The sequence below is a fragment of the Poecilia mexicana genome, unplaced genomic scaffold (genome assembly GCF_051168715.1).
Source record: "Poecilia mexicana isolate PSO_F unplaced genomic scaffold, ASM5116871v1 scaffold_6, whole genome shotgun sequence".
In the NCBI taxonomy this organism is placed as follows: domain Eukaryota; kingdom Metazoa; phylum Chordata; class Actinopteri; order Cyprinodontiformes; family Poeciliidae; genus Poecilia; species Poecilia mexicana.
In genome coordinates, this window is record NW_028263375.1 from 28,378,882 (window position 1) to 28,392,881 (window position 14,000).

The 14,000-nt window shown below is 44.0% G+C and overlaps 1 protein-coding gene across 2 annotated transcripts in view; it reads left to right on the forward strand.

The window, feature by feature from the left end:
* LOC106924129 (unconventional myosin-IXAb-like) overlaps positions 1-14,000 on the forward strand; it is a 142,074-nt gene that overhangs the window by 114,250 nt on the left and 13,824 nt on the right. For both annotated transcript variants that reach the window (XM_014997669.2, XM_088006523.1), the window contains 21 exons: positions 241-360; positions 2,348-2,423; positions 2,571-2,714; positions 3,356-3,395; positions 3,484-3,606; positions 3,898-3,978; positions 4,069-4,179; positions 4,259-4,381; positions 4,464-4,613; positions 5,014-5,318; positions 5,802-6,926; positions 8,050-8,140; positions 8,311-8,514; positions 10,566-10,660; positions 10,761-10,864; positions 10,956-11,176; positions 11,805-11,921; positions 12,042-12,230; positions 12,421-12,468; positions 12,601-12,712; positions 13,136-13,197. In XM_014997669.2, the coding sequence (XP_014853155.2) occupies positions 241-360; positions 2,348-2,423; positions 2,571-2,714; positions 3,356-3,395; positions 3,484-3,606; positions 3,898-3,978; positions 4,069-4,179; positions 4,259-4,381; positions 4,464-4,613; positions 5,014-5,318; positions 5,802-6,926; positions 8,050-8,140; positions 8,311-8,514; positions 10,566-10,660; positions 10,761-10,864; positions 10,956-11,176; positions 11,805-11,921; positions 12,042-12,230; positions 12,421-12,468; positions 12,601-12,712; positions 13,136-13,197 (3,641 nt within the window). The remainder of the gene's footprint in view (positions 1-240; positions 361-2,347; positions 2,424-2,570; positions 2,715-3,355; positions 3,396-3,483; positions 3,607-3,897; positions 3,979-4,068; positions 4,180-4,258; positions 4,382-4,463; positions 4,614-5,013; positions 5,319-5,801; positions 6,927-8,049; positions 8,141-8,310; positions 8,515-10,565; positions 10,661-10,760; positions 10,865-10,955; positions 11,177-11,804; positions 11,922-12,041; positions 12,231-12,420; positions 12,469-12,600; positions 12,713-13,135; positions 13,198-14,000) is intronic.

Consider the following 14,000-nt stretch of genomic DNA (forward strand, 5'->3'; position numbering starts at 1 on the left):
TCTTAGGTGCTGTTATCAACAAATCATATCAAAATGGAGAGAAACATGCTAATGTTAGCCTAGCATTTAAAAAAACTACTTCACATGAAAACATGAGAACATATGAGGGTTTATTGAAACTCTAACTGTGTTGAGTTTCATGTGTTTTCAGAGACAAACAGTAAATCAATGTGTGTTTTCTGGACTCATTATTCAAAACATGTAGCCATTTAGCATAACATTATGTGTTTTGTGTTTTAGGGAATGATGCAGCTGTTCCCTGCCCTGTAGTCAAAACTGTTGACAGCTTCAGCTTCATTCATCACCCGGTTCACCAGCGGAGCCTTGAGATCCTTCAGAGATGTAAAGATGAAAAATACAGTAAGTTGAAAGTAAAAGTGACTCCTGTTGTTTTCCCTAAACTAGGAAATAAAATTTATATAAACAGCCCACATTAACAGAATGTTAATGATCTACATTAAATATATTAAACAGACTCTCGTTACAAAGCCTATATTGTTATTTTGTTTTATCTTGGCTTATTTTAAGTGAGATTTCTCACATCTCACAAGTGTAGAACACATCCGCCTCCAGTCCAAAGCTATTTACTTACAATTGAAATCCATCTAAAGAAATTATCAAGCGACACTGGAAGAACGGTGAGAAAAATAGATTTTTTTTATTGCCTTCAGTCTCTCATTATTCCAGATTTATCAACAGCAGTTAATAGGAGAAGCGAATGTGAAGCCCTCTGAGTTCTGGATTCATTGACTCGCCTCGAAGCAAAGCTCGCGCCCTGTAATGCCCCCACGCACGAGTGATCGCACAAATGAGGCAAGCATTTCTTCGCCAGCGGAGGTTAATAACAAGCACAGATTTTCTGGTTATGCTTCTTCATTCGTGGGTTTAGCTGCAGTCAGAAGACAAAGCCGTGAATGCAGCTTGTTTCACTGCTTTTTGTAGCCATGCAACACAAAATGTAAGACCCAGTGTGAAACAGGAGGATAATTAGATTTAGCTGCTTGGTTTTTTTTAAAATGGCTTTTAAGTCTAACTTCTTAATTTTCAACAGGCTTTGGGTCAGGTTCATCTCAGAAACATAAATGCTAACCCGTTTCATCCATTCTAAGACTAATTTAAGTGGGTTCCTTGTCTTGTTGAAACCCACATGTCAAAGTATCAAACATCAAATTTGATCGATTTTGGAGGCAGTCTTTCAAAATCATAATTCCAATCATGCCTCCATATGCCACCATCATCGTGCTTCACAGTTGGTAAATAATGTTTATGTCTCAAAGCCACACTTTGACTCCTCCATAAATGCTTCTTGTCATTTTGGTTAAGTAGAAAAACCTCATCTTGTCTGGCGTTCGAGCATTTCTGCCAAAAGACTTTAAAAGTTTGTCCATGTTGCTTGAAAATATCAACATTGGAGCAGCAGCTTCTTTCTTGGTCAGCAGCCTCTCGCTCCATGTTGTTGGTCCACATTGATGTTTAGCTGTTGTCAGTCAGACTGGTGTTCAGCCGTTTCCAGTTTATGGTCGTATCAAAGCCTTGGTGGGTTCTACGCAATTGCTGGTCATCCCAACTGAGTCGTTTTTGTTATTTATCTGAAAGTGACCTTTTGAGTCAGTTTGAAATTTGGTTGTAATGGAGCAATGATCCCACACACTCATTAACGCTGGTTTCAGAACGGACTGGCCTGGACCTAGCCTGGCCGTTGCCTTCCTATGCGCTCAGTTCTCATCTCCCTTCACTACTCTATCTGTGCTCGACTTCTACCGGGAGAATCAGCGAACAGAAGAAGCTGTGAACAACGATGTTGATTTTCTGTTCTGTTTTAAAATTAAAATTGTAATCTGCCTATATAGGGTTGTGATTTGCCAATGGCATTGGAGGAAGAATGTTGGAGACGTATTATTTCTGGCATAGGTGTCGTGTCCCAACGAAGTTGTTTACAGCGTCAAAAATTCCCATAAGCCTCATTGAGCTGGTGTTACATTAGTCATAGCTCAATGTTAGCGACTGGCTAAAAACGGATCCAATCATTTAAAGCTTCAACAGAGTCCACGCCTCCAGTATGCAATCGTTTGTCAAGACCTCAAAGCGTAGAACAAGCATCTGGTATTTACCAGGCTAACCTGGACGCCAACATAGTAGGAAAATCCACGGACGACGCTCGGAACCCGAGTCCATCCCAACATATGAAGGAACTCTATTACATCTGGACAATAAATACAAAGACATGCAGCTGATTTTTCTTTTTACGTGTCTTTGAACTTGTTTGGCATTTGATCATTCCACACTGGAAGATACGGTCCAAACAAATCCTTAATAACCTTTCCACCTGTGATCTCTCCAAATCCAGGTATCACTCGGAAGAATCCGCGAACGCCTTTGTCGGATCTTCAAGGCACCAACGCCCTGAATGAGAAGGCCAGCTGGTGAGTACAGAACATTAATAATCCACTCCTGAATTATTAATCACATATCCAGTTGCTCTATCCTGTAAGCTGACTGGAAGTGGAATGATATTATTACTATTGTTAGATTCAATGCCACGCCCTCACCGTGCCGCTCTCTCCCCGTAGGGATGGCTACGGCGTTGGGTGCAACGGTCGCAGCTCGCGATCGGGTCGTGTCTCGTCATCAGGAAGCCCCGCCCTGGAGGAAGAGGGCATCTTCCTGAACTCAGGCAGCAGCAAGCTCCTGGAGAGAGCTCAGGGTATCCTACTGTGAGTCGAAACCAGGGCCAATAAATCCTACATTCATTCATCTAGAATTAAGGCCTTAAAATGTCTGAAATTCATTAAAAAATTAAGTTGACCTTCAGTACATTAAATGAAGGAAAAAGTTTGAGTCCCCTGCAGTGGGGTGGGGGCTTTATGTTGACAACGATAAATCAAAATTTGAATCAAGATGACAAATGTATCATGATAATGATAAACAGTACAATAAATGCCCACCTTTAATCCGCAGACTTCATCCTCATTTCATTCTGTGACTCGAGGCGGTTGCGGCTAGCGAACTAGCTGCTTATAAACCCTTGCTAGCTAGCTAGCTAGCATGTCTCCCTCCATCATAGGAAAACGTAAATGCATCGCCATTGGCTGCACAGTGTTTGTCTCACTTCTGTGGCCAACCCAGACGATGCTAGGTGCATTCTGTGCAAAGTAGCTTGGCTCTACTACTATGTAAAATATCTGATTTTCTTTTGTGCATATCTGTCAGGTCTTAAATTTTATTGATGATGGTCTTTAAAAGCCTTAATTTTGAGTCTGAACCAGCAGAAACCCTGAAATCACAGGACTGCTCCTACATAAACATCATCTGGTAGTTTGTTTGTGCTAATTAAAGCTCTGCCTCTCTTATTCAGGAGAAACAAAAACTGCAAAAGTAAACCAAGCCTTCCTAAGGTAAGAGACTGACCACACGACATGACGGCTGGGATCTGTTAGCTGTGTTTGACGAAGCTCCATGTGGCTCCTGCCTGTGTGTGTGCAGCACTTGTTGGACGTGAAGTCTCTGCGCTATCTGAGCAGCGTGACGCTCCATGACCGCATCACCAAGTCTCTGCTCCACCTGCACAAGAAGAAGAAGCCGCCCAGCATCAGCGCTCAGTTCCAGGTCAGTGCTGCTGCCGCCCCCTGCTGGAAGAACTGGGGCACTGCACCACACGGGCCAAGAGCTCCGACTTCAGCCATGCAGCTATGCAAGACGATGATGAAGCTTTTAAACAAACCTGAGGACTGAAAGACATGGATTCAATGGATAAATGATGGAGTCATCAATCCATCACATTGATTAATGTGATGGATTGATTAATTACAAACTGATGCTAATCACAAACGGACGGACGGACGGACGGACGGACGGACGGACGGACGGATGTTGACCTCTGTGTGTTTGCATCGTCAGGTGTCCCTCACCAAGCTGATGGAGACTCTCGACCAATCAGAGCCGTACTTCGTCAAGTGCATCCGCTCCAATGCAGAGAAGGTATTTCCTGCAGCTCACTCAGCATCTACAGCTTCTCCATAAACTCTCTCCATGTTTCCTCTAAACTCTTCTGCTCCTCGTCTGCCTCAGCTGCCGCTGCGCTTCAACGACAGCCTGGTGCTCAGGCAGCTGCGCTACACCGGAATGCTGGAGACGGTCCGGATCCGCCAGTCGGGATACAGCATCAAGCACACCTTCCAGGTAACACTGTCAGTCTGAACATGCTACATGGTTAGCAGTCGCTTTCCGGATCTCCCATCAACTGTCTGTCGCCGTTTAGGAGTTTGTTCGCCATTTTCATGTGCTGCTGCCTCGGGGAACGAGCCCCACCAAGTCCGGGATCCGAGAGTTCTTCAGACGGATCCACCTGCCTCCCGCCGGGTACCAAGTGGGCCACACCATGGTGCGTCTCCTGGAAGTCGGGTTTCCGTCTTCTCTCTCTCGTTTCCGCCTGATTGTAACATTTTTTTCTTAAACTCTGCCAGGTGTTCCTGCGCGAGGCGGAGCGCCAGCGTCTGCAGACCCTCCTCCACCAGGAAGTGCTGAGGCGAATCGTCATGTTGCAGCGCCGCTTCAGAGCCGTCCTGGAGAGGAGACACTTTGTCAGCATGAGGCGAGCGGCGCGCATCATCCAGGTGAGAAGAAGAGACGGGGATGTTTGGTTTCCTTCTCATGGTTTTCATTTCCTGGCTATTCTCCACTTGGCATTTTTTGGTCAAGACCTTTCAAACCAACGAAGATTGTTCTCGAAATCATTGTTATTCATTTCAGAAAATAAAAGTAGCAGTCCCTGCTGTAATATGTAAATACTATCACAAGACTATTAAGATCAGTAATAAATTATATCATACAAACGTGAATAGAAGACTTTTTTTTTTTTAGTTCTTTTGAATTGTTTTTATCTGAAAAGTTTTGAAAACGTACCTTTAAAACTGCCTGAATTTTACGGTGAGAAAAGTGAACAAACCCGGTCCTGTCCTCTGTTTCTCCATTATTAACCTACCCCTGCTTTTCCGTCTCCATGGCGATCTCCAGCGATGGTGGCGATCGTGTCTCCTCAGGCAGTCTGGCGTGGACTCGGGTGTTGAGGAGGCGGCGGCGGTGTGTCTGCAGGCAGCGTGGCGCGGGTACAGGGAGCGCAGGCGGTTCCTGCAGCAGCGGGCATCCGCCGTCACCATACAGCGCAGCTGGAGGAGCTGCCGCCGGCGCCGCTGGACCCAGGCGGCCGTGGTCATCCAGACAGCCTGGAGGCGGGTCAGGGAGAGGAACCGGTTCTGTAGGACACGCAGCTCCGTGACACAGCTGCAGGCCGTCGGCCGGGGATACCTGGCTCGAGTCAGGTGGGTGGAGATTCAGACGTATTTAAGATGATCTGGTATTTCTAATTTCTAAATGACAATAAAATACTGAGTTAGATTTTAAAAAATGTCGAACTTGCCACACTAGTTTAACTGTTTTTGTGCATTTCTCAATTTTAAATGGGGTTCAAAAAATGTATTCATCCTACTAATGCTTGGTGTAGAAACCACACTTTATGCATAATTGAAACGTATTGAAGTAAGTTTCAGATGTTTCAGCAAAGACCCAAAACTTTAAGTAAAATTAACTCGGATGATCAGTGAATGTCAGCTCCCACAGTAACTCCTAATAATCAGTTGAGCAACTCAATATTAAACAAAGACATCTTTATTGCTAGATCCATTTTAAAATGTTTTATTTGCTGCCCCCAAGTGGCCAAGAACAGTATTGTTTGACTTAAGGTTTCTTTATCTGAAAGCTCTTGAGAGAGACGTTTCTGACCCTTAACTTCAAACCACCTCCAGGTTTAAACTACTAAGGGAGCAGAGTGAAATGCTCAGCAGACGGCCGAGGCCCGACACAGAGACGGACGCTGGGACCCTGGAGGACTTGGTCCCATCAGGACTGGACGTTTCTGTCGGCGTAGACTCTTCCGAGGAACCCGATCCCACCAAGACGGACCGAGAGGAGGACTCGGAGCAATCCAGGAGTATGGACGAGATGAGCCACAAGAACCGGTCGAAGCGGGAAAGCAGGCGCATGAGAGAACTGGAGCAGGCCCAGTTCAGCTTGGAGCTTCTCAAAGTCCGAACCACCAGCATGGGGGGTTCTGTCCCAGAAGACGCAGACACCACCGCCGACAGCAGCCTCGCTCAGACGGACGACCGTCATCAAAGACTCTCGCCACAGGGATCCCTGGCTAGTCACGGCAGCTTTGAGATGCTCAGCGTGGACGAAATGGAGACAGAAGGAAGACCTCTGGAAATTCTCCGAGATTCAAACCACAATGAGCAACCAGTGAAGGAGCTGAGGTCAGAGGGACCAAGGGCCACGTTTTACATCCCTTCGGACCAGAGTCCAGTTAATAAACCCAACCTGGGAAGTCCTGGGAGATCCATCAAAGAAAGAAAGGAGTCAGTTTCACGCAGGCCTGTGGTGGTGTTGATCAGCATGCAGAAAGAGAGTCCTGTGGAGGAGGGGGAGCTGCTGGCAGCTCACACCCTAGAAGGAGCTTCTCAAGCGGGACCCTTTGACTCCTCTACGACACCCAGTGAAGGTGTAGGTGCACCCACACACAAGGAACAACCCACTGAAGTCTTCCTCCAGGCAAAGAGAGATGTAGCTGGGGCGGAGAAGCCCTCAAAGCTTCCAACCCAAGCACTACGGAGAGAGAACCCAGAGGAACCAGCACTTTGTCCCCCAAAGGTGGACGTCCATATCGGCCAAAAGTCCGGTGTCTCCACTGTTCTTCCAGGTAAGCAGGAAAGGAAGATGGTCCGTCCTGCACAGGAGGCTCCCAGCCCGATACTGGACACCAAACCGCCAAAAGCCCAGAAGAAGAGCTCCGCTCAGACTGTGATCGTGAACATGGTGGAGAAACCGTCCAGCACTGTGTTCTCTCCACCCAGACGCAAGCTGCCTTTCTCCAAGTGAGTAAACGTTGAGCACCGAACAACACACACCACCTGCTGACAACGTCTCCTTGGACTTTCTGACAGTTTGTTACATTACAGCTGCGAACTTCAATGCGATTGTGTGAGGATTTGATGTGCAGCAGAGTCTATTGGGGAGGTTCAAGAAAAGTTCATGTGGTTTATAGAAATTTTAGAAAATTCTGCAGTGCGACACGTTTAGTTGTAGTACCAGCTAAGTGTTGTGTCACTAATCCTAAACATTAGTTCTGCTTGCATTAAAGTGCTATGATGTTCAGCAGAAGCTAATCCTAAGTGCTGATTTCAGCCATCTTGATACCTACCATGTTCAATGATAATATTCTAGTAATATTATCATATTACTAGTGTTTCCTGAAGTAATGTGTTTCCTGAAGCACATTACTTGTGCTTCAGGAAATGAGTCGTTGGATCAGACCTTCCACTCATGGTTTCAGTATCGCATCGCTGACCGTGTTTCTAATATTGCCTTATTTACCACATCAGGGCTTCAGAACTGAAACAAAAGAGAGAGAGGAGATGAGGAGAGGAAAAGGAACTGCTCCGTAAGCAGCCTTCACCCCCTTCAAAATAAGAGATGGATATAAACGCTTCAAAGAGTACATAACCAAGCTTCAACATGCTTGTCAAACTTTATTCAACTGAACATTTACAAAACAAACAAGTAAATTAGCACTTGAGAAATTAACTGGAAAATTCCATTTAGGGGAAGATAAACGTTTTTAAAGTTAGCAAGCACATTAAGTCGCTAAACGCAAATTTAGCTCTGCTATTAAGTGGATAATGCTGTGGTTGCCACTATAAAAAAAAACCAAAACAATAAAATTCATTGAAGTTTGTGGTATAATATAGCAAAATGTGCAAATGTTCAATGGGTGGGGATATTATTCTGATTTCTACTGGGAGTGTAACTGAATAATCACAAAACACTCGTAAGAGCATTAGCTCTAGGACGTTAAAGTGAGAACTGTGCTCTATGCTGGACTCAAAAGTAACATTTGAAATGTTGGAAGAAGAGATTTTTTCCCAGTCTGGCAGTGATTGAAGGAAAAACACTGGAGTCTTTGTGTCCAGCCTCCTGAAACACATCTGTCTGTTGCAGGTCGGATAAGGATTTGGTGAACCAGGAGAGATCTCTCTCTCTTTCTATGCACAGAGACGACTCTAAATCTGCTGGATCCAGAAGCAGAGAGGTGAGAAACATCAGCATGCAGCTTCCCCAACGTACCACATGCAGTTCAGTTTGTGTTTTCACCTCATAAAAGGCATATCGGTATCCACTGGAAATATGTCCAGTCATCAGCTGCATTACGCATGTGCGCCTATGCAGAGTGTTGATCTTGTTGCTGTGGTTACCTGGTAGCAGGTGGGCCGCCCCGGCCCCAAAAAGAAAGCCCGAATGTCCCGGACACGCTCTGACTTCCTGACCCGCTGTAACTCGGAGGGGGCCACCCAGTCGGACGACGACGACGAATACTACATCCCTGCACACTCCTGCACGCTGCCCCCCTTCCTGTCTCCCCCACGAGCCCGCCCCAACACCGACTGTCACAGTGACTCCGAGATGGTAAAAATACCAGATCTCCAAGGGGTCCCCACTTTGCTCCCCCTCGCCCCGCCTTCTTCCACCCTTTTTCTTTTCTTGGGTGGATCTGGTCACACACGGCGACGGGGGCGGAGGTCATTTAACAATGCTAACCCCACTTTCACCACCACCTTCAGCACAAAACAGCTGTTTCTGCACTAGTCTGAACATAATCCACTCATATTTCCTCTCACCAGCGAAGGTGAAGAAGTCTATCACCTTCTGCAGTGCATGCAGCACATACCTTGAGAGCCAGGTTGTCTCCAGACATCACTGCCTTCTTCATCTCTCACCTCTTCTACTTCTTTAGAGGGACACACCAGCAGTAGGGGTGTTACACGCCATGGTGAAATGATCTGGATGTCAATTTGTTTCCTTCCTGTTTGTTTCTTAGTTCATATTGGTAAATGAAGGAAAACAGAGTAACAAGTTACATTGACAGAGGTTTTCTATCTGATTTGGAAAAATTGTTGGAAAGAACTGAAAATGTCAGAGTTACCTGATCTCCAGGGGTCCCTTGGCGTCCAAAAGAGGCCAATTAGGGACACCCTGCCGAAGTTCATCACATGTTTGTGTCTTGTAACAGATCATAATGAAACACGTTGTCCTCTCAAATTGTGACCTGCTGCAATGGATCTGTCCTGACGGTCCCTCTGCATGCCACGCATGTCTCCTGCATGCTGAAAACTGAGAGAAAACTTTAAACAAAGCGACGTCTCACTGATAAATTCATCTCCTAACCCTATATTAGCGTTACGTTCGGCTTCTGGTTCTGTCAGTGTCTCTGTTAGCACATTACTGTTGATGTCTTCTACTAATAGATGTAACTTTTCACATGGTATAACCACAAACTCTAAGATATTTCATTGAGACTTCATGTGATCGACCAACACAAAGTAGTGTGTTATTGTGAAGTGAAAATAAACATTTTTAAAGGTGTTATGGATATGTATTCAGGCCCCTTCACTCTGACGCCCCAAAAATCTAGTGCAACCAAGAAGGTAAATCTGTCATTGTACCAACATACAATGTGTGGTAGTACAACAAAGCTGTTCTGTTGACTCATGTAACAGAGAAATGCAGTGACCAAAACAAATATGCACATAATAAGATGGGCAACAACAGTTCTGCTGATCAGTCACACTTCCACCATCTAAAGTCAACCATCACTTTGGGCTTAGTGGTGATGATGGCAGTGTTTGACCCCAACCCAACCACGGTGGGTTTGTCTGCAAACTGGACGACAGCATTGTGAAGATGGTTGCTGTACCCGGTTATAGGTGTACAGAAGTTACTTAATCAGTTAATAGTTTTATTTAAGTATAAATCTAGCTCTGACAGGTCAACACTCAGTGATGCAACCCTTTAAGACCTCATTAATTCCACCCTGGATGACAAAAAACAATAAACACAGGGGTTGGTTGTGGAGGATCATGCTTTCTTACAATCAAAAAATAGCAGAAAACCCTGTAGTGCCTAGCTTAAAAGGTTTTTTTTAACAGAATCCACATGACCTTGAACCGGTTTTCAGCAGAGAGCCAGTGGCAAAAACAAATGTTGTCCAGCTAGCTAGCGATAAAGCTTCACTTATCCATGATAGGAGCAGAAAAGTTAGCTAGCTTTTGCTAACTAGCTAGTACCCCAGCTGGTTAGCAAGCAGCTAGATGGCAATTGAGGCTACCGCTAACTGGCTGCTAATGTACCCTAGCTAGTTTTCTATGGTATCAGCTAGTGAGTTAATGTACTAGCTAGTAGTTTTTTTTTTCAACAGGAGTAGGAAAGTTGGGCAGAATTGATAGAAGTAAGATGGGTGGAGCTAAAAACACATTTACTTCATGATTACACTCTACTTTATGTTGGTTCTTATTATCTCCAATATGATTCACTGATTTCTTTGAGATTGATGCAGCAAAAGAAACTTGTTCCTGGAGAGTCTCTGTAAACTTTGACTGCTTCTTCAGCATCCTGGACAAATCTGACGCCTTCCAGGGCGTCAGATCAGGTTGTCTGACATCTTTTATTCTGCCCTGCAGTCTCATAAAGAGCAGAAGAAGATCCATAAGACCATGTCATCAGGGGACCTGGGCAAAGTGGAGATCCTCAGGAAATCTTCCAGTCAGGATGGAAGGTAGGATCTTTAGTCTCTTTAAATTACATATTCAGAAAGAACAAGGCCCCTCAACTTGAGTTTTTCACTTTTTGTCATGGATATCCGACGTCAATTTCAGCAGGATGAGAGGTAGGATGCGTTTCTGGAGCAAGACCAAACACAGCGAGAAAAAACTGTCAAGGGAGAAGCAAACCAGCAGGAGTGAGGCTGGTGAGACGCATGGTAACAACAGGAAAAAATACACAATTTATATACACACACAGTAAATCTTACGATCACTGATGGTGAATTTCCATTATTTTTGCTCTGTTAGAAAGTGCGTCTCCTCCGCGGAGTCCAGACTTGGAAGTGGCTCCTTCGCGGGAGATCCGGGACACCAAGGAGAACAAGGAGCCCTCTCCAAAGATGAAGCGGCGCCGCAGCCTAAAGATCAGCAGCATCGCCGTGGAACCGGCCCAGTGGCAGAACGACTCCCTGCACATCCTCACCTCGGCCCACGACTACCGCACCATGAACGAATTTCTCATGAAGAAGGTCAGATTATCCTGTCACACTAATTATATCCCCAAACGCTTTACACAAACAGCTGAGCTTATTGAAATCTAGCAAGCCCAGCACCCAGTGGTGGGCAATGCTAACTAAAAGCTTAGCAAAGCGCTAGTCATCAACATTCGTTCTGCTAGCGCTAAAGCACTACACCAAAACAATATTTAGCAGAAGTAACCATAATGTGCTAATTTCAACTCAAGTGATATCTTCCTTTGAAAAGGCTCCAGCTTGTTTTTGATAAAAGTTTATATGTTCTATGATGCCCTTAGATATTGTATTCATGTTTGTATCTTGGAAAAATCTCTGAAAAATAATTTGGTGAAAGCTAAGGTCTCTAAATGTTTTCAAAGTTAGTAAAAGCGCTAAACAACCAAATTAGCTGAGCTGATAGCGAGTTAGCGGAAGTGTGCCATCTAGCACCAATCAAACGTTTTTCCCAATTTTCAACCTCAATTTTGCCACATTTTGATTTATGATCATTAGAGCTCAGATTGTATCACATAAAATGTGGTTAATCAAATATGTGATGTGAAGCTTTAACAACAAATAGCCATGTTGTCAGATCAATAAATCCCTCAAAATATTCTTGAGTCAAACAAGTTTGTTTCCACAGATTGCTGACTTGGACTCAGAAGATAGTAAAAAGGACACCATGGTCGATGTTGTCTTCAAGAAAGCACTGAAGGAGTTCAGGATCAACATCTTCAACTCATACTCCACCGCCCTTGCTGTACGTCTTTTTTTATCATCCAATTCTGCAATTGTTGAAAACTTACTACATGTAGCATTGAACATGTTTAAAAGTAATACTAGTGATTTTCTTTTTCTTTTCTTGTTTTATTCCTGTCAGATGGATGATGGGAGGAGTATCCGCTACAAGGACCTGCACGCGCTGTTCGAGCACATCCTAGAGAAGACTATGCGTCTGGAGCAGAGGGACTGGAGTGAGTCGCCGGTGAAAGTGTGGGTCAACACCTTCAAGGTTTTCCTGGACGAATTCATGACCGAGTACAAACCCATGGAGGGAACCATCGGCAGGGTATGAAAGATGAAAACCAGACGGTTCACATCCTTTCACGCTAGTTGGAGTTTAGTTTTGAGACAAGTGATGTTTGGTATAATCGTAGTTTGAGAATTTAATGTTACGTTTGCTGAACTATTGCTGTGCTTAAAGTTTAGTAAATGTACAAAATGCACAAGGTAACCCATTTTTCTCTGTCTCCTGTTAGACTCTAAAGCGTGAACGCAAAAAATCTAGGAAGAAGGAAACTGACATCGTAAGTTTAAAATATTCCAAAATACAGAGATCCTTCATTCCTGTAGTCATCAGGATCTACATACAGCAACTCTGAAGAAAATTGGAGTTGATTAATGTGTGATCTGGCTAATCGGTCTGCTGCTCCCTGCAGGTGGAAGAGCATAATGGCCACATCTTTAAGTCCACTCAGTACAGCATCCCCACCTACTGCGAGTACTGCTCCTCCCTGATCTGGATGATGGACCGAGCCTGCGTTTGCAAATGTAAGGATACAAACCTTTAGAAAATGTCATATGGAAAACATGATAAATTGACCCAAAGATGATTTTAAGCTAAAGAACAAAGATACAGAATGAACAACTACAGACCACAGTCTTTCCCAGACTTCCCATCAGTGTGTGTAGCTTGTGTTGCCACCACTCCAACACACTCTCTGTGCACACTGTTTCCCACTAAACCAACACACTTTCCATATGTGTGCCTGAGTGTCGGCAAAATTTGATTACACCTCCCTCTCCCTTCATAAATCCGTCTTCTATCTAGTTAGAAAGCTTTCTTCGCAGAGAGAGCCGCCTCTCCGGTCGCTCTGACTCTTCACCCCATTCTCAGTTCTTTTTTCTTTTTCTTTTTCTGGTTGGGCTGGAGTTGTTGCTGCGTTGACAGCATTGTTTGTTTTCGGTCTGCAGTGTGCCGCTACGCCTGCCACAGGAAGTGCTGCTCCAAGATGACCACCAAGTGCAGTAAAAAGGTACGTTTGATGCAGATCTTCTATTTTTTTATGTTTTTTTCGGATGCTGCTGTGTTCGATCGACTGTTCCTTTAAGAACAAAGGATGGAAAATATTTCAGTCAAAGCAACGATGATATAGTTTATCTTCTAGCGCCATGAAGGCAAATTAAAAGGCGAGATGCTGATAGATTTTTCCTCTTTCATCCAGTTGTTACACCCAGAAAGTCACTTCTAATTTCAGAACTTGAAAAAAAAATTAGAGAAAAAATTCACAGCTGCAAAACATAAAATTCATTAAACTCATTAAAGTTTTCACTTTTTGTCACATTATAACAACAAACCTCAACATGTTTTAAAGGAAAGGTAATGCATGTCTGTGAAGTACAAGGAAAGTGATTTATACAAATACAAAACTATCTAAATGCTCTGCAGAACCACATTTTGCTGCAGTGCACTTTCAAATCAGGAGATGGAAAGTTTTGCTTTTCTTTTTTTCATAAAGTCCAACTGGGAAACGAGAATTGGTGAATATCATTTTGGAAGTGTTGCTGTTCTTAATTGGATTTAAGCCTGAATATTAAATTCTAACAAATATAGTTTGATCTAAACCATTTTAGTCTTTGTTTTGGTCAACGGTTTTTATTAGCGTTTTTTTGTCCCAGGACTTCCTGTGCTTAGCCTTTTTTATGTACCAGGCCTTAGACGTGTTATTTTTTATTAACTACATAGATTTTAACTTAATTAAAATCTTCAACACATAAAAAAGTTCCGGCTGGAACCTTTGTATTGTTCCGTCTGGACTCGATTTACAAATGAGGAGAC